At 29.7% G+C, this 20182-nt stretch overlaps 1 protein-coding gene across 2 annotated transcripts in view; it reads right to left on the bottom strand.

Annotated features, from left to right (window-relative positions):
- The window catches only part of LOC111681074 (probable WRKY transcription factor protein 1), a 46252-nt gene that overhangs the window by 13885 nt on the left and 12185 nt on the right, over positions 1-20182 (bottom strand). For both annotated transcript variants that reach the window (XR_006941240.1, XM_046953515.1), the window contains exon 4: positions 18916-20024. Coding sequence is in view for 1 of the 2 variants with exons in the window: in XM_046953515.1 (XP_046809471.1) it covers positions 18916-20024 (1109 nt within the window). In the remaining variant the exon portion in view is untranslated. The remainder of the gene's footprint in view (positions 1-18915; positions 20025-20182) is intronic.

Raw genomic sequence — 20182 nt, 5'->3', positions numbered from 1 at the left:
ACTATATCTCTTTCATAACCTTAAATTATGTATATTTTAACCCCAAAAACAAAAAAATGGAAGCTAAAAACCCCATCATAATTTTTTATAACCATAGAAAAGCCCCAGAAATAAACTTTAAGCTTATAGAAGACCACAAAAGTAAACATAACATACATACATTTTGCTAAAACTAATATACATTCATGTTAGTAATCATCGTACGAGTTTGTCTATATGAGTTTATATCCTTTCCCCTAAGGATTAAAGATAGTTGTTAGATAAAGTCTTACGGCTTTTAAAACTTGTAGCAATTTAAGACCTTCGACCAAGAAATGGCAATGTTTAGAGGAATGATGTTTAATTATTTTTGCTTCTATTTATTTATCTATGTTTATATGATTTTGATTTTCATTTAATTAAATTATTTCGATAGATAATGCCTAAAAGCCTTTGGCAAACATATTAAATACATACATTTTAACACATTTTCATCTTCATATAGACAAATTATTATTATTAATCACAAAATGATTAAAGTAAATATATAAGTATGTATGTAAAATAATAAATTGTCAATATTTATGAAAATTTTATAGACTTCATTATCTTTATAAATAAAATAATATTTTTCATAAATTAAAGCCCTTAAGCTTAATCTTATGAAGGAAAATAATATTTTTATTTTTTTAATTCTACTTCAATTTGCAATGTTTTAATTCATTTACGCCTACATTTCGTAGATAGCATGACAAAAATAAATGAGTTGTTATGGAAATCTGGGTTAACGTGGTTTTCTTTTTAACGAAAGTTTAAAATGGAAATGTTAATACATATTTGTAAAATTTTAAATATTTATAATGAATACAAAAAACTTGCCAGAGTACTTATGGACCTACAAAAATAGTTCAAGTTGCACAGTGGAGTAGAATAAAAACAAATCGAAAACAAATATAAATGTATAGTCGGACATGGCCGACCTACACAAGTCAGTACTTATGTTAAAAAATTTGGATTATTCTTTTAAAAATAAAGCATTTTATTCGTTTTTAAACTTTATTATGAAATATTTTTACTTTTTGTTGACAAAATTTTTTACAAGAGAGCTCACAGGTGAGTAGGGGTAAATATGGGCCTATCCTTATAAATGTTGGTAGAAGAATTTACATTTACTTTAAAATTACTTAAGTAGAATTTAATCGTGTTATTAGTGTTTATAAGTGAATTTTGACCTTCAAGTCATTTTCTAAAGAAGAGTTTGTATGGGTCTTAGGGTCAAATGGGGCCCGATTTTAAGTTCTATAAAACTAAATTTTGCGGATTTTTGTTAACATAGTAAAGCATTTAACGTAATTATGAGTAAAAAGATCCTATTCGGGGGCTAGGGGAAATAATGGACCAATTTCGTCCTTGGACTAAAAAAAGAATATGTACCAAATTATTAATAAATTATTTCAAAATTGTAACCTGCAGCTTGTCCACAAGGTTTACATGGACAAACAAACACAGACAGATAGTTAGACAGACAGACGGATGGACGGACATAGCTAAATCGACTTAGAAAGTCATTGGTATACTTTAAGGTGGATGTAGGACTAATATTTTTGGGTGTTACAAACATCAGCACAAACGCATAATACCCTCCCAATTATAGTGATGTAAGGTATAATTAACTTTCTGAAAATCTGCTTCCAAAGAGGCACCATTTTTTGCTAGAATATATGTAGGTCTTAGATAAAATACAGTTCGATGTTATCCCATTTTGAGGGTACATTAAACTAACATAATATTTAGAGACTGTATTCCGGATTTCCATTCCAATTATACGGGGCTTAGGTGAATTCGTAGTCCGATATTGTTTTATAATATGATTTAAACAGAAAGACAGACAATCGGTCTGGATATAGTAGCAAATGACCCAGAATATATACATATAGTTTTGTGGGACCAATACCTGAAGTCTTAAGACTATAAACTGGTGGTGTCAAATATATTTTCGACAGGCTTGGATTGTAATAATTACATTTTATATTACAATTACGTTTGAATGTATATTTAAAGCTTTGCCGATATCAATAATTGTAATTATTTAATTATTGCAATTAATTATAATGATTTGTGATTGAAGTTTTGCAAATTACAATTTAATTTGTCAAATACAGATAATTGTAACTACATAACAGTATACTTTATAATTTATAATACCTAAAGAACAATTACAAGTGATTGTAATTGAAAAAATTTCAATTACAGGTAACTGCGAGCGGTTAATTACAAATTAAAAGTATTTGTAACTGGTAAAACCTCAATTACAATTAATTGTAATTGATTTTTGCTTGATTAAACATTACAAGAAGGGTAGAAGGGGACCATACGCCACTTATTTTTTGAGGCGGCCTCAAATTAAAACCACAATACATGTTCTTAATTTTTTTCTTGGTTCGGATATTTAGATATGTTGGCTTTAGTTTTATTCCTTTCAATCTTTCATTCTCATGTACATATTTCTTAACTTTATTGCACTGACCAAAAACGGCGATATTGCCCCATCCATGGGGTAAATGCGGGGATGGGGCAGATTTGTCATTAGTAAAATAAAAGAAAGCAAGTAAGAGTTCTATATTCGGCTGTGCCGAATCTTATATACCCTTCACCATAGTGTATTTTAAACATCTTAGTTTTATAAATTTTAAATTTTTTCCCGACTACATTATTATTACAGCAAAAGCTAAACAAAATGAACAACAACAAGACTAAACGAAATAAAAAACAAAATATTCAAAGCATCTAAACCAACAGACATCTAAACATATATAACGAAAAACAAAATTAACAATGCAATAAAACGAACCTACATCCAAATATACGAACAGAATTCACAAAAACAAAATACACAACTCAATGACGCCAACAACATCCAAACATACAAAACAAAATACACAGCTGAATAAAACCAAATACATCTACACACACGTGTACATCTGTATCCAATATACAGTGTTGTTGTTGCTTATTTAACAAAGCATGAAAAATATGACATTTTTTGATTTTAATTTTAAATAGCAATCTTCTCGAAAGCACGTCTAACAGAATTATTAAAGATTCGGATCTCGCCGATATCTGAGACCGTCTGTCTGTGTAAAACACGCTCACGATAAAACGAAGCAGTTTTTAACTGGTTCGTTTTATCGTGGTCATAGCTCCATACAAGGTCTCCTCCCGAAAATAACTAAAACGCGCATGGTGTTTGGCACAAGTGTTGCTCATATACAGAGAAATAATATTGTGAAATGTTTTTCCGATCGGTCCATAATTAATCATAGCTACCATATAAGGTCTCTTTTAGAAAAACACACATAAAGGTTCCCTTCCGAAAATCAAAAAAACGCACATAACTCATAACCAAATATTTATGGATTTATTAGCAAAAATAATTGCTCTTATATACATAAATTCACTATAAAATTGTTTTACGACCGGGTCCATATTTTGTCATGAGCTCTCATTATAGGTCCGGAAAATCACTTAGATCGCAATATTTTTTAGAAAGTAATGATATAGATACAGAATTCTGAAATTTTGTCTTTATGTACATAATTGGACATAGCTCCCATACAAAGTCCTTTTACGAAAATCTCGTAAACGCACATTACTTATTACCAAATTAAGCTATTGATACATAATTTGCAAAATATTAGTTTTGTATAGTTCTATTTCTCCTATACTAGGTCCAGCCCCTAAAAGCGCTTTAACCGTATTTAAAAGAGCATTATCACTTTGTGTTGAACAACATTATATATGTATTTGTAATTTGAAAATCTCTAAATCTTTTCAACACTCATACATACATGCAAATTACTAAATTTATAATGTTAAATAAATCTTGGAATTGTAATAGTTTTTACTTTTGGTATCTTTTCTATTAAAGACATGAGAAACTTATTCTACAAATATTTGATCAATTAGAAAGTAATAAAATAGAAGTAGCTGGTGGAGGGTATTTAAGATTCGGTACAGCCGAATATAGCACTCTAACTTCTTTTAATATAGTGTTGTTTTTGCTTATTTAACAAAGCATGAAAAAAATATGACATTTTTTGATGAAATTTTCAGAGGTTGTTTCGGTTTTTTGCTCATGTCTCCGTTATTTACCGACCGATTTTGCTGATTTTAAATAGCGATCTAATCGAAAGCATGTATAACAGAATTATTGAAGATTCGGATCTGGGGTCCTCTAAAAACTGATTTCAACAGACCTACAGACAGACGGACATGGCTTAATCGACTCCGCTATCTATAAGGATCCAGAATATATATACTTTATAGGGTCGGAAAATTATATTATAGAAATTATAAACGGAATGACAAACTTATATATACCTAAGCTCCTATAGAACTTATCAGTGTCAGCGCTGTACTAGAATTTTGAAGCCATTAATGAGCGATAAAGTAATTTACTGATAGGGAACTGGTTTATGTCGAACTTCAAAAAAAAATTCATTAAGCCAGTACTGAGTTTTAAAGCCATTTTTTGAAGGGGGTTATATGGAGGTAGGGTCAATTGTAGACCGATCCTCGTAAACTTTTGTAGAACGATCTTGGTTCCTACAAGTCATGTTTATATTGAATTTCATCGCTTTACTCGTTCAAGCCCAATAATTAATTTTCTGATGGGGACCTTATATTGGGGAGGGGTCTTTTAAGGCCCGATCCACATAAAACTTGGTTAAGCGATTTTGGCTAGCAAGGAACATATTTGAGTCGAATTTCACTACTATACTTGTATTTTTAGGCGAGTAAAGGGTCTTAAAGTAGTTTTCTGGTGGGCACCCATAGTGGGGCAGAATGAAATTTTTTGGAAATAAATGTGGCATTTCTCGGCTCAAAGTAGGGTACCTACGACATATAAAACTTTTGAAAACGCGCCATTTTTTGTTTTTCACCCAAATATATTTTGGTGGGAAGCGCTCGACGAGATCTTGAAAAAATATGCTTAGACTTACTACTTATCTCTTATAATATCCGAGTTATAGGCATCTAAAATTTTTGTGATACAAAATTTACCATACCTTGGTCCGCCTTTTTTTTGAATACCGTAGTAAATCCTATATTTACCTATTTTCTATTTGTTTGCTTATCCTTATAATTGAAAGTCCTATTATGCTTAAATTTTCAGAAATTTATAACTATTTTTTATACACTTTACCTTCGTGAGAAGGGTATATATAATTTTGTCATTCCGTTTGTAGTTTCTATAATATAATTTTTCGACCCTATAAAGTATATATATTCTTAATCCTTATAGATGGCGGAATCGATTAAGCCATGTCCGTCTGTCTGTCGAAATCAGTTTTTAGAGGACCCCAGATATCGACGAGATCCGAGTCTTCAATAATTCTATTAGACATCTTTTCGAGAAGATCGCTATTTAAAATCAGCAAAATCGGTCGGTAAATAACGGAGATATGAGCAAAAATCCGAGGACAACCTCTGAAAATTTCATCAAAAAATTGTTAAAAAAGCAACAAAAACACTACATAGAAAAAAGATGTACACGTGTGTGTAGATGTATTTGTTTTATTCAGCTGTTTTTTTTTTTGTATGTTTTGGAATCCAAACATACAAAAAAATACACAGCAAAAAAATATGATTTGCATTTTTTTTTTAAATAAAATAATTTCCCTTTTGTTTTGCAAATATATATTTTTAATGAATAGAAAAAAGTATTTAAAACGTTTTGAATTATATGAGAGTAGATTGTGAGTTATTGTACATAATTTTTTATGCGAATAATGTAAGTTTGAAATTTAAACTAACACAAATTTTTTTCCAAGTGCTTTTTAAAACAATTTTTTTACGATAAACAAAAACAAAATCTATCTACGTCTCGTCAATGTTTACCAGCAATGAATCAGAGGTCGCAGTCGACCGGCTTCGAGTCGGAGCTTAGCCGCCGCCGAACTATATTTAGTTGCTTGAGCCGCCGCCGAAACATTCGGCTTAAATCGACTCTAATATTTTTAATGTTTTTATTAACTAGATCTAAGATCAATTATGTTTAAAATACACTATGGTGAAGGGATATAAGATTCGGCACAGCCGAATATAGCACTCTTACTTATTTACCTACATTTTTTCGACATATCATTTCGTTCTGTTTCGTTTATGATCATGTAGAAAAAAATATATATTTAATGATAGATTTCGATTCATTAACTAATAAGAAACATCAATGACTGAATTACAGGTTATAGTAATATAGTCCTAAATGTTAATAGGTAGACAATTCGTAATGTTTTTACTTTGGAATACTGTATCGGAATGACAAGAATTGGTAATTAAGTAAACGTCTCAGATTTTAAGTACCATATTTAATAAATCTACAATGAGATTACATTAAATTACGAAGAGTTGTGTTCCGTTTTTGAGTGGTATCTTCAAAAGGGCCAGAAAGAATTGAAGACATTTCAAATTATATAAAAACTACATATAGTAGAAAAGTAGACAAAACAGGCATATCAAAATGTAAAACTTTTTGATGTAAAAAGTAAGTCGGTGGATGGAAATCAAAGAAATTTCGATTAAAATTTTGTAGTTGGATGGAAACTACTACAGAAATCTCAACTTACAACACATCAACAGGAGCGCCTTGCAAGTCATACGAAGACTTATGTTGAGGTCGTATGCTATGTGTAAAAAGTGATCCAAAAATCGTATTCTAGCATGGAGTGTTGAAAATCGAAAGACAGGACTTCTTCATTAATACGTCGCCTTTTGTTTATTTTGAGAAGTGCGACTTTTTCTCGTTACATATTGAGCATCTCCAGAAGAAGAAGTTTCTGTATGGCATTGCTGACCTTTCCATTAATCATTGTTAAGTTTTAGCTGATATGATACGTTAATAGAGAATTCCTTTATTTTAATGCAAATGGGCTCCAGTACATTTATTTCATTTTTTAAATATTCCACTAAATCTTTTATTGTTTTCTTTGACTCTTATATATTCAAATCCAATGGGTCTACAAAAAATTTTTGAACCCGATTGTATTGATCCATATATCTCAAATGAAATTTCCGATGCTTGACGATGAATGGATTAGGGAATATGAACGAAATCGTACTGGCAAAATGATGACATAAATACACTTTGTGTAGTCTGCTAATGTCCGTCTTTCACAAGCATGGTTTGTATTCTGGATAGTGCTGATAAACCGCCGTCACACAGTGGTATAGGAAAAAAAAAGAGGGAAATAATTCGGTAACTTCTAAACGGTTAATCCGATTTTAATGAAATTTGGTATGCACAAAGAGGAGGTGTTGTCGAGTTTAGGTTTTGAATTTGGACCTTATAGGCCAACCAGGGGCCCGGCGGGGGGTCCTCAAATTAGGACACCTCGGCTATGTTAAATTTTTAAAACGATCTTATTTCTTCATTTGAGTTCCGATTTAAAAAATTTCGTATATAGAATCTTCTCATCGAGCACTATAAAAAATGTCGTCGTAGCAGTAAATTATCTCTTATAGTTTAGGAGATATTCGCATTTGAAAATTAAAATTTTAAAATTTTTACCGTCCTTACTTTAGTTTTTTGATAATAGCGGGTCCAAATATTCCCGATTTTCGCCATTTTTTTTTTATTCGCTTAACAACAAGTTTATATATCAAGCAGTGAAAGAATTATGTAAAAATCATGACTGAGTCCAAAGTTATAGGCATTTTAATTTAAAAAATTAAAAAAGGCGATTTTTTGCCATTTTTTGGGGAAAAAAGTATCTTTTTCTTTTTAAGTTATCTAAAAAGTTTCTAAGAAGATGTATATAGAATTTATACTTTTTGAAAAGCTGACTTTACATAAAATACGATAAATGAAACAAAACCTAAAAATTTTTGATACCGAGGGGACCAGATCCATCCAAAAAAAACCCTATTTTTTATATAAAATTCAATTTTGAGCAAAAATTCTCAAATCGCATAGTCGATATCAAATTATAGTGACCTGTTTTATATGACCCAATATGTTCTTAATCATTTTGTAACGGGTTTCGATAACCCCGCCCCTGGTATGGATATAATAGGCAAAAAACCAAAAAATCCCATTTTTGGGATTTTTTAAAACTTTTTGGGAATTCCGGGATTTCTAATAAGAAAATTCGAAATTTTTATTTAATTTTGGATTTTGAGTAAAAAAATCTACCTAACTGTAAAATTTCATCAAAAAATATTCATAAATAAAATTTTTATTGCAATTTGAAAAATTTGTATCTTCGCAAAAACTGAATAAAAAACATTTTTTAATTTTTTTTAAAAAAAGTATTCCGCGAATTTTTAATTTTCAAAATTATATACAGTTTTGAAAATAGACAAAATTACCTTTCCATTGATATATAACATGCCTACCTAATGTTTTTTAAGTGACAAATTAATTAGGGAAAACTCAACATCTTTTAGAGAATTTACCTAGTACTATTATTTTCATCCATACATTTGTTAGGCATGTTTTACTACCTAAATTTTTATGAATTTTTACAGCCACTTTTTACGATTAATCTTTTATTCTTTATCCCTAAAAAAAATTAACAAGTATTTATTTTATATAAAAATAGTCTTTATTTATTTTTTTATAAATTAATATAATTTTTGTAAAATAATCGGTATCACAGTAGTCCATATCTAAAAGATAAAGTAAATCTTTAAATTCATGAATATTTTCAAATGCTAACGTTTTGTAGCAAATCCAACGTTTCCTTATAGTAGATAAAACAGGATCAGAAGATAGAATCAGATTATTAAAAATATCTTCATTTGAGACTGCCTAGAACACTTCCTTGAGCTAAACTGATGAATATGCTTAAAGTCTCTATTCCTCGATTCTTTGGGTTCTTCTGTAAGCTCTCCTAAAGGCAGAATATTATGTTCTATGATGACCTTCCATGACATAATATCTTGTGAACTGTAGGTGTCATTTCTTTCCAGGGATATAATTCCAAAAGTAATTTAGAAACTTTTGTAGAATACTCTCCAAATTTTGTTGCGTTCACTTTATGCTTGCTATTTATCGCCATTAGAATAATATTGACCTTTTGCAGTAAATCCATACTAATTCCGGTTATTTCGGAAGTAGTTTCAAATAGTTCTTTTCTAGTTCTGTTCTAGTTCTGTTCTAGTTCTGTTCTAGTTCTGTTCTAGTTCTGTTCTAGTTCTGTTCTAGATCTGTTCTAGTTCTGTTCTAGTTCTGTCCTAGTTATGTTCTAGTTATGTTCTAGTTCTGTTCTAGTTTTGTTCTAGTTCTGTTCTAGTTCTGTTCTAGAACAGGACTAGAATAGTTCTGTTCTAGTTCTTTTCTAGTTTTGTTCTAGTTCTATTCTGGTTATATTGTGTTTCTATTTTAGTTCTCTTCGAGTTAACTTCTATTTATATTCTGTTCAATATCTAGAATGATTGATTTTGTAACAATCGTAATAAAATTAATACAAAATCAGTCTGCTTTTATATTTATCTTTCGGACAGACCTTGTCATAATCCTTTTGCTTGCTTCGCATTGAAAAGGTCAGATTGTGGAGAAAAATTACAAAAATATTTACTCCTATATATATCCACTCTCCTGTATTAAAAAAAATAAAAATTACTTAAAAATTTAAATCAATTGTTTTAAATAAAAATCCAAAGTCAATTCGTATTGCATAAAAAATACAAAACTAATTCATACAATTCAAAGCCATTAGAAAAGGAAAATAATCGAAAGATATAAAAAGAGTGTATGGAGAAAAGAAGGCTATAAAATCGACATTGAAAACACGTGCTGCAGCAAAATCCTTTTAACCTTTTATTGATTTTTAACTTTAAATAGAACATCCGATGTTTGGAATTATGTTTTCGTTTCTTTTCATATTTCCATTTGCCTTAATAACACAGACATAATTCAAATATTATTGAATGCTTACTAAAATGATATAAATACTAAAATATACCAATATACAATGTGGAAAAAATTATTAAAAATTGGAGTTTAGAAAAAAGAGGATTTGCAGTGGAAATTATTTCTGTGATATATTTTATGATGTATTCTAGGAAATTTGAAAATAAGCACATAGAGTTGGTCATAAAAAATAAAAAGGATTAAATGTTAATCGATAAATGTTCGTAGTTAGCAAAAACTTTGAATACAATTTCAAGAGTAACAACAAGACAGGCCACTATTGGGCCTGTACTTATTACCTTTGCTTACAAGCAGAGACTGAAAATAACAGAGCCACTTCTACGTCTTAACGCAGAAGCTTACTAATGAATTAGAAAGTATTTATATTACATGTTATTAATAAGATGTTATTGAAGTACTTCTATGTAATCAGAACGATATATAGTAGTCATTGTTAATAGGTAAGTGATTACCAGGGAAACCGAAAACATGCTCTAAAAAATGTGTTTTAAGCGCTTTAAATATGCCTTAAAAAACTCAAAATATGCTCTTAAAATTTAAAATATATGCTCCAAAAATAAAATTTTTTATTATTTTTTAACATTGAAGCTCAAAAAGACTGAAATTGTAATGAAATAATAAATGTTTAATGTCATATTCTATATCCTACAACATCTTTTTATAAATGTTTCATCTCATAGTTTGAAGAACTAGTATAATAGAATTCCATTTTACGTTCAGATAACCAATAAATAACATGAAACCGTTTGGTCCCCAAAAAACATATTTCAAACGACAAAGTTTGACATATTTCTTCCAATTGTATTCATAGCTTTTAAACTGACATTTTAATCGGTGTTATCATAAATTCCAATAATTAGTTTTTTGGTCTCATGAAATCAAAAGTAATCGGTTTTATGTCCGATTTATAATATAATGCTTTATTGAATAAAAAAAACTATAACATAACGAAAAATTACAAAAAAATAGAATTTTATTTTTTTTTTAAATAAAGTTTTGAAAAGAAAATTAAAAATGTATAAAAACGAAAAAAAGCGAAAACATCAAATTATGCACTAAAAGAGTGAAATATGCTGTAAAAACTCGAAAATATGCCTTAAATATGCTAAAAAGTGAAATCATGCTAAATTATGCACTTATGGGTAAAATATGCAAAAATATGCTCTAACAAATCGATGCCAAAATTCTCAAATTGGTCTGAAACGTGTAAATATCTTACCCATGAGTCCATACGACGCACCACAAGAAACATGCATTTGCATATTTTGGTTTCCCTGGTGATTACAATTTTGCGTCATTACCAAGTTTTTACTGGGAAGTAAAAATATTCCGGAATTGAAAAGCAAGTTAAATATTTTATTATTTAAAAAATAATCCAAGTTTTTGACTGTAATAGAGTATCATCCGACTATATATTCGTATTTGGTTTGTTATTGTGTACGATACATGACGTATACGTATTAGTTAGTTTTTCCTTTAACAATTTTACAATTAAATGTTAAATATCTCATCCATGTAAAAAGAACAAGGAAGACCTTATATAATAGTACTTAAAAGTATTGCAGGCGGTATGCAGTAAAAGAGGAGGGGTTGTCGAGTTTAGGTTAAATTTAGACCTTATAGGCCAACCAGGGGCCCGGTGGGGGTCCTCAAATTAGGACACCTCGGCTATGTTAAATTTTTAAAACGATCCTATTTCTTCCCTTGAGTTCCGTAAATTATCTCTTATAGTTTAGGAGATATGTAACAAATTTAAGAGTTAACCTTATGGATAAAAATAATAGTGCTAGGTAAATTTTCTAAAAGATATTGAGTTTTCCCTAATTAATTTCACTAAAAAATAGCGAAAATTAGGAATACGCTATTATCAAAAAACTAAGTAAGGACGGTAAAAAATTTTAATTTTCAAATGCGAATATGCTCGATGAGGAGATTCTATATCCGAATTTTTTTTTAAATCGGAACTCAAATGAAGAAATAGGATCGTTTTAAAAATTTAACATAGCCGAGGTGTCCTAATCTGTGGACCCCCCGCCAGGCCCCTGGTTGGCCTATAAGGTCCAAATTCAAAACCTAAACTCGACAACAAATTTCATTAAAATCGGATTAACCGAATTATTTCCCTCTTTTTTTTCTATACCACTGTGGGTCATAGGGGAATAGGGGTAAATATAGACCTATCCTTTTAAATATTGATAAAGGAATTTACGTCTACTTCAAAATCATTTCTGTAGAATTTAAAAGTGTTATTAGTGTTTATAAGTGAACTTTCAATTTCAAGTAATTTTTTTAACAGGAGTTTGCATGGGTGCTAGGGTTAAATGAGGCTGGATCATTACATCTATAAAACGTTTTGCCGACTTTAGGACATATAACTTAATTAGAACCCAAAGCCCCTATTCGGGGGGTACTGTAAGGGGCGAAGTAATGGACCATGGAATTTAGCAATTTTTAATAGGCTTCGACCTTGGGTGGATAGTGAGAAAAATTTTATCCAATTATCTTGAAAATTTCGAACTATACCTTGCTCACAAGTACTTTGCACGAAAGCCAGGCAAAAGAATATTTTTGTATGTTACAAACATCAGCACAAACACAAGGTATATTGGGTAGTGTAGGATATAAAAAGAAGAATTAAAACATTCTACAAAGTTTTATATTTACACCCTACACCACTTTAGTGGGGTGGGTATGTTGGGTTTGTGCTGATAATTGTAACGCACAATAATAATGGTCCCACCTTAAAGTATACCAATCGGCTCAGATTCTTTATCTGAGTCGATTTAGCTATATCCGTTCGTGTGTCCGTCCATGTAAACCTTGAAATCATACATACAGATCGCAATTTTGAAGATAATTCAATGAAATTTGGAATATGATTTTCTATTGTCGCAGGGACGAAGTCTATTAAAAATAGTTTGCATAGGTCCATTATTTCACCTAGCTCCCATACAATGTTTAATATACTCATATCTCGACAAAAAGCTGTAAAACCAAGTTCTATACTAGACTTGATGACCCTTACGAATTCTATTATAATAGGTTTTCATATGACCCTAGTCCCTATAAAAGGTTCCCATCAATATTTTACTTAAATATCTACAATTTTATTCAACAATAAACGGCTTAAGTATGTATATCTAGGGCATGGTACAATTAGTGCTTTATAATGGCAACTAAATCACATTTTATTTTTATATAAGGTATATGGTCGGCCTCGCCCGACTATAATTTCTTACTTGTTTTTAACTTAAGTTTAAAGATTTTCATGAAATCTTCAATGTTTATTAATTAAACATTGTCTGTTATTATTTAGTTAATTATCGTTCCCTAAAACGCAGAGTGTTTTGGCAAATCTTTTATAATTTCTTTAAAATTAATATAATGAAATAGGTTAACAAATGTATGCGATTTGCCACAAGAATATCTATAACGGGTTGTTTATTTGGAGACCTTAAATTTTGGTCACAAATGGGTACTTAACTAATTGGCAAATCATTTGCCTTCTATATCTAAGATTTGAAAATTTTAAATATAAATTATGTATTTAGCTGTATGTATATAATAACTTTGTATATTTTTCTTGATTTTTACTTTTATTTAATGTTAATTAAGCATATTATTTATTTATTTTTTCAACTTTTCATATTAATTTTTATTTTTCATTCTATGTACATTCTCTTTTAACTAAAAAAAAAATTAATATAAAATATTTGTATACTTTCTTTATACTTTCTAACGGAATTTTTAACCCATTCCACAAATTATGCTTTCAAGGAATACGATGAAACTATTCATATGCTCATAATAAAGTCTATAGCCCCAAGGAACCAATTAAGTTGCGGTTAAACTTAAACTTAAAATGTTTCCAAACAATGTAAATTTTATATGAAACAGTATTGCACAAAACTTTAATGTGAACTAACACTTAAGGATACAAATAATAAAATAAGGATATTTGACAAAAAAACCCAACCCAATACATACGAATACATACTTATGTACATATATACTAAAAAATACTTTAACTAAGTATGTATGTAAGTAATAGAAAAGTTTCTCCTTAAAAAAATTGTATTGCAAAAAGAGAGAAAAAAAAGTAATAAAAAATATTTAATAATGTTGGAGTTAGTTTAATGGAATATATTTTTGCTGGGGTAATGAAATCAAGACATTGTGGTGATGCTGCTAATGTCATTTATTGAAGTATGTATATGTGTTGTTGTTAATACCCTACAGCACTATAGAGAGGAAAGTATTATGTTTTCATTTTGAGTTTTTGACTACTTCTAACTAAAAATTGACAGCAATTCCTCTCATGCACTTATTCAGAGTACTATGTATATTCCATTTGCTTCAGTGTTGTTGTCAGTTTCTGTGTCAAATACACTTCAAAAATTTTGAATGCGCTTATGTGGTTAAAATCTCTGAATGCATGTTTGGGATTAAAAGTATGTATGTATTTGTGTGTGTATTAAAAACAGGAAATTGTTGAATATTTATTAAGAATGAAAAAAGTACAATGATGAATTTCCATTTGCTCCACTTTTCTATTATTAGAGGAAATAAGCTAATGTATGTTGTTTTTACACTTTATTTCAAATGAAAGGTGGAAAAGGCAAATGTGAAATGATTATTAAATAAATTAAAGAAGGTGGTAATTGGATGTAAACTTAAGAATTTTAATTTAGTTTATTTATGTGCATAATATATATTTTTTAATTTTTGATAAACAGTAACATAATTTGCGTCTAGAAATTTTCGTTTAGAACTTTGCTCTTTGTTTCTAATATTTAGATGAAATAGACATATTTTACAATGTAAAGAATCAGGCTTATCATAGAAAGATTCTGCTTCTTTTTGTGTTGCCACTCTATTGTATATACTTTGTAAACACTTTCATTTATATGGAAATATTTCAGTTTAATATATCATAAATATAAATTTATAAGCAAATAATGCTTTTTAACCCAAAACTCTTAAAACCAAGAGTAAAAGTAAGAAAAAACAACAACAAATTTTATGTTTACTTCGTGATATTTATGGCCACCGTGATTTTATATTCCCAGGGTAAGCTTAAAATTGCAATGTCGTCAAATTCCAAAAAAAAATGTAAAGCAAAGTAATACATAAATGACAAGTAAGATATTTTTGATCAGCTGTGGTAAAACTTTCAATTTTGCAGACAATACAAAATTTTACCAGTGTTTAATAATAAAATAAAATTACTTCTTGTGGAATGAATATGCGTGTGTGATTATTTTTTGATAAATGATTTTGTTTGTTTCTGTTTAAGGCATTTTTATTTTAATGTTGTTTGCTTATACTAATCGACGATAAAATAATTCCTTATGAGTCTTGAGATTTTCCAGATTTCAAACTTAACTTTTAAAAAATACTTTGATTTATCAATAAAACGGGTCTTTCTTAAGACAAACATTAAAATAATTTTCTTAAGATAAGAAATATAAAACTTTTAGAGCCAAGTTGGCGATAGTTAAACCGGAAAAAGTATAAACTGAATACAACGAAGAACTACCCCTCCCAGTACGCTAGGAGGTGGCAAGCATACAACGCCATTCTTTACATATCTTCATAAAAAATCTGAAGTATCCGTCCACTTGCCCTAGCTGACCACATGTCCATCCTTCTAAAGGCTATGTGTAAAAACCCATAGAAATCCAACAGCGTCTGTCCACAGTGTCTTTAGTGGAACGGCAGTTTCTGATATCTGACAGTAGGCATAAAAAGGGACCGATTTCTTTTTCGTAATGTCTGAAAAGAAAACAGCCCGTGAGTATCCTGTAGAAGTTTTAATAATCTCCAGGGACGCGACTATTAGAGCATCAGGATGTAGTATGCTACTGAGGCCTTAACCAATGGATTAGAGGCTTTATGATTGGCGTGCATCCACGTGGGAGTGCAACCTAAAATTTTTTCATACAATATATATAAAAATTGAGGAAAAATGAAAAAGAAAATAAGTAAAAAACAAAATTTCTCCCCTACCCTTAAACGATTAATGTGGATCCCAGCCTGCACTAGACTTTATTCAAAGAACTATTTCAGGTGTTAATGAGTCTGCTCTACATTTTTCAGTGCCAAAAGTTAAGCAATAAGAGCATACGAAGAATGTTTAGACCTTCTTCAAGTCTTCTCACCCTCGACCTCACGTACTATTGTATGGCATACTCTTTGGAATAGAATATTTACTAGTCTATGCACTAACCTGTTTGTTGTATATAATGTAGACTAATCGTAGACTATTTCGAAGATTAGTAGACAGCCTATTTAATACACTGGTACATGGGATTGTTAACATACATGCACACACATACATACATACATACATACATACATACATACATACATACATACATACATACATACATACATACATACATACATACATACATACATACATACATACATACATACATACATAGATGCATACATACATACATACATACATACATACATACATACATACATACATACATACATACATACATACATACATACATATGCTGGTACACAAATCACTCTTTAGTCCAGTCCATAGTCTTTTAATTGAAGAACTTTGAAAGTAAAATCCATTCCAAATTTCAAACTTAAATGAAAATTGTAAATGTCCACACCTGGTTTTTGCTGAAACATTTGAGTTTATGTCTGCAATGTGTTAAATACTGCTGTTTTGTTATTTTCTCCCTCCTATAGTATATAGTCCTGATTATTTGTAACCAATTTACTCCCTCTTGAGCTGGTGGCCTCTTGCTGTACTTATGTGTGTGGGTGCACTTAAGTGTATTTTATAGCCAAAGTAGAATATTTAAAGGTGCATGTTAAAAGTTTAAGTTTGTGTTTAATATTTCTGCTAAAAGCAGCCAAAATCTTTTAAAGTTTCTGTAAAAAAGATATTGAAATTTTTAATTTGAAATTAAATTTTTAATAACAAAATATTTATAGTTTCTGTTTGAAAATTATGATATGTGAAAAAATTGCAATTTTAAGCAATTTAAACTTTTGAAAGTACTTTTTCATGGTTTGCAAAAAAAAAAAAAAGAGATAGATATAAAAACGACATAAAAACCATGTAAAAATTGATAAACTATTGCAAAAAAAAACTATAAAACTAAAGTTTAGGTTACTGGACCAAAATTTATTTTTCATCTTTTTATTTATATCTAAAATCCACTAAAAATTTCGCTGAATATTCAAAGAACTTAGAACAAAAAACATACATATAAAAAATGCATTTTTAGCTGTTTTGTTAAACATTATCATTTTGTTTAGCATTTGATGCTCCACTTACGTTTGTAAAATGTCCTTGCTGCCAAGAAAAAGAACAAGAAATAAAAAATATATATAGTTTTTTTCCCTATTTTTTTGTGTGTGTCATAGTCTCTTAGTCATGGTTTATAGTTAAAGTGGTTTATTGTTCTAACGTTTTTCTTGCACCACAATTTTTATTATTTCTTTTTTTCTTATTTTTGTTTTTGTTTGTGTGTATTTTAATTTACATATTTTTACAACGTTTTTTTTTTGAGGGGGGAGGGGTGCGGATGTTATTTTATGGTTTAAGCAAAAGTTTTTAGCAAAAATAGGTCAAATAAAAAGAAACATAAATGATTAAACAAAATATTGAGCTAAAAAAATATTTACCATTGTAACACATTTAAAATCTAGATATTTATTTTGAGGTTTTTGAAATTTATTTAAAATTATTCTTGTTGAAAATTCATAAAAAAATTTATAAATAACAAAAAAATATTAAATCCAAAATTTTTACCAGATTTTAAATTTCACTTACATTGGACAAAACATTACAGATTAGTTGATTCAGAACAGAACTAGAACAGAACTAGAACAGAACTAGAACAGAAATAGAACAGAAATAGAACAGAACTAGAACAGAACTAGAACAGAACTAGAACAGAACTAGAACAGAATTAGAACATAACTAGAACTGAACTACAATATAGAAGTACAATATAGAAGTAGTTCCAAGAACATAAAGCTAACCTGCGGAATATATATCTAATTCTTAAAACTATACTAAACTTATAAGTATACCTCCCATACAAAAGTACATATTCCCGGAAAATTGGTTTTTTGTTCAGAGCAAAAAATTTCTGGATCGGTAAATAATAGCTCATAACCAAATATTGATATCCATACATTTAGCAAAAATATTGCTATTATATACATAAATTCACTATTAAATTGTTTTACGATCGGTCCATATTTGGTCATAGCTTTAACAATCAAAGTTTTCGGGATAAAATTTGACATAAATGCGTATTTCTGAAAATTGCTGATTACTACATAATTCACTATTAAATTATAATATTTCAATAAAATTCGAAATGAGTATTTCCTGTCTATAGATAGATCATTCTGATAAAATGTTTTCAAACTGGCCTAATATTGATCATACTTATGATTTAAATCGTTTCAGAAATCACTCAAGCATATTTACTTCACTATAAATACTGATGTCGGAAAATTACACAAATCGTTCTCCTAATTTTTGGCATCTGCATGATCTTTTCATTGCATCCGTACGAGGTCCACAACCGAAACTCAATATAAATTTTTCTGGGCCTAATCAAAATTAGTTTCACACATGAATAAATGTTAGTACCCTCATTGCGAAAACAAAACTTTTGTCGCGTTATCTAAAAATTAGATAGTTAGATAGAAGAAGCATGCTGATGAAGGGTATTTAAGATTCGGCACAGCCGAATATAGCACCCTAATTTGTTCAATGTTCAATTTTAGTTATCGTTTAATAGGTGTGCCTAAAATAAAGTTGTTTATGAGACACTCTAACATAATAATAGTTCAGATTTCTCCATTGAAATTAAACGACTCATAGAAGTTATCTGAAACTGATTTTGAACACTTTATATGCATTGGGTTCTCTGTGTAAAAGTATGTGTTTTGTTTAAGCTCCAGAGTGTGTGTTAAATACAAATAGGATAAAATGGTACATTTACCTTTAAAGGCATTGATGCCGTTGGAGGTGTATTTGCCAATGTTTTTGATGTTGTTGCTGATGCTGTTGATGATGATTTTGTTATTGCTACAGCTGTTGTTGCCATCATTGAAGTGGATAAACGATGAAGTTGTGATATTGGAATTCCTGTTGTTTTTGTTGTTGCCGTTGTGTCTGTAATTGATGTTGGAAATTTTGGCTTTTTTGTTGGTGGCTCTGGTAAAATGTCACTGTCTGTTTGTAAATCTCCATTGTAAATGTTTTCATTTCCGTTGCTAAAATACTTAAATGTTGTTGATGGGCCGCCGATGCCGTCATGATGTTTTGTTTCATCCCCTGCTCTACTTCCTACACCTGTTCCTGTTACCGGTGTATTATGTGCTGTGCTGCTGTACGTGTTGAAATCTTGACCATATTCATGATGACGATTAACATGATGTTGCTGTTGTTGCTGCTGTTGTAGATGCTTAAGCTCTTTTTCATGTTGTTGTAAAAGTAGTTTCTGCTGTTGTTTTTGCTTCTGATGTTTTAAATGTTGTTCACGATGTTGGTGCTGATGTTGATGATGTTCTTCCGTTTTATAATCGTAGTATAAAACCGAAGGTAGATTTTCTGGAAAATTAAGTATTTTACTGCTGGACGACCCACTTGAACTGTAATCGTGATTGTTGTTGTGATTATGTGGATGATGATGTTGTTCGAAATGTTCGCTCGTTTTATGTTGTTGCTTATGATGCTGCTGCTGTTGTTGTTCTTCCTGCTTTTTTTTATTTTGTTCCTTAATTTTCTTATTATGTTTTTCCTCCTCTTGTTGCTGATAGATTTTCTTTTTCACCATTTGTTTATTGTGATGGATTTTATGTTGCTCTTGTACGTGTTCCGTCCGCATCAATTGCTCCTTGAGACCTTCATATTCCAGTTGAATTTCACGTATTTCAGCCGAATCGTCATCATCATACTTGTAGTCTTCATTTGTTTTTGGTTTTTTCATTGGTTTTAAAGTCGTTTTATATGTGGTTTTCGGATTTAATTGCATGCGTGTTGTGGATGATTCTTCAAATGGTGTTGAATAGTCATCATATGTTGTTGAAGTTTTTGCGGATTTTTTATCTGAAAATGTACATATACGGAAATCAGTTTAATTACAGTTCGGTCAGTAAATCAGTAAACAAGAAAAAAACATACACACAAAAATTGCTCATTTATATTTAAGGGATGTAGTTAAAGGATGAAAATATGAACTTACAAATATTTATAACGATTCTGTT

This window comes from Lucilia cuprina, chromosome 6 (genome assembly GCF_022045245.1).
Source record: "Lucilia cuprina isolate Lc7/37 chromosome 6, ASM2204524v1, whole genome shotgun sequence".
Lineage (NCBI taxonomy): Eukaryota > Metazoa > Arthropoda > Insecta > Diptera > Calliphoridae > Lucilia > Lucilia cuprina.
This window is presented reverse-complemented; position numbering and strand designations above follow the sequence as displayed.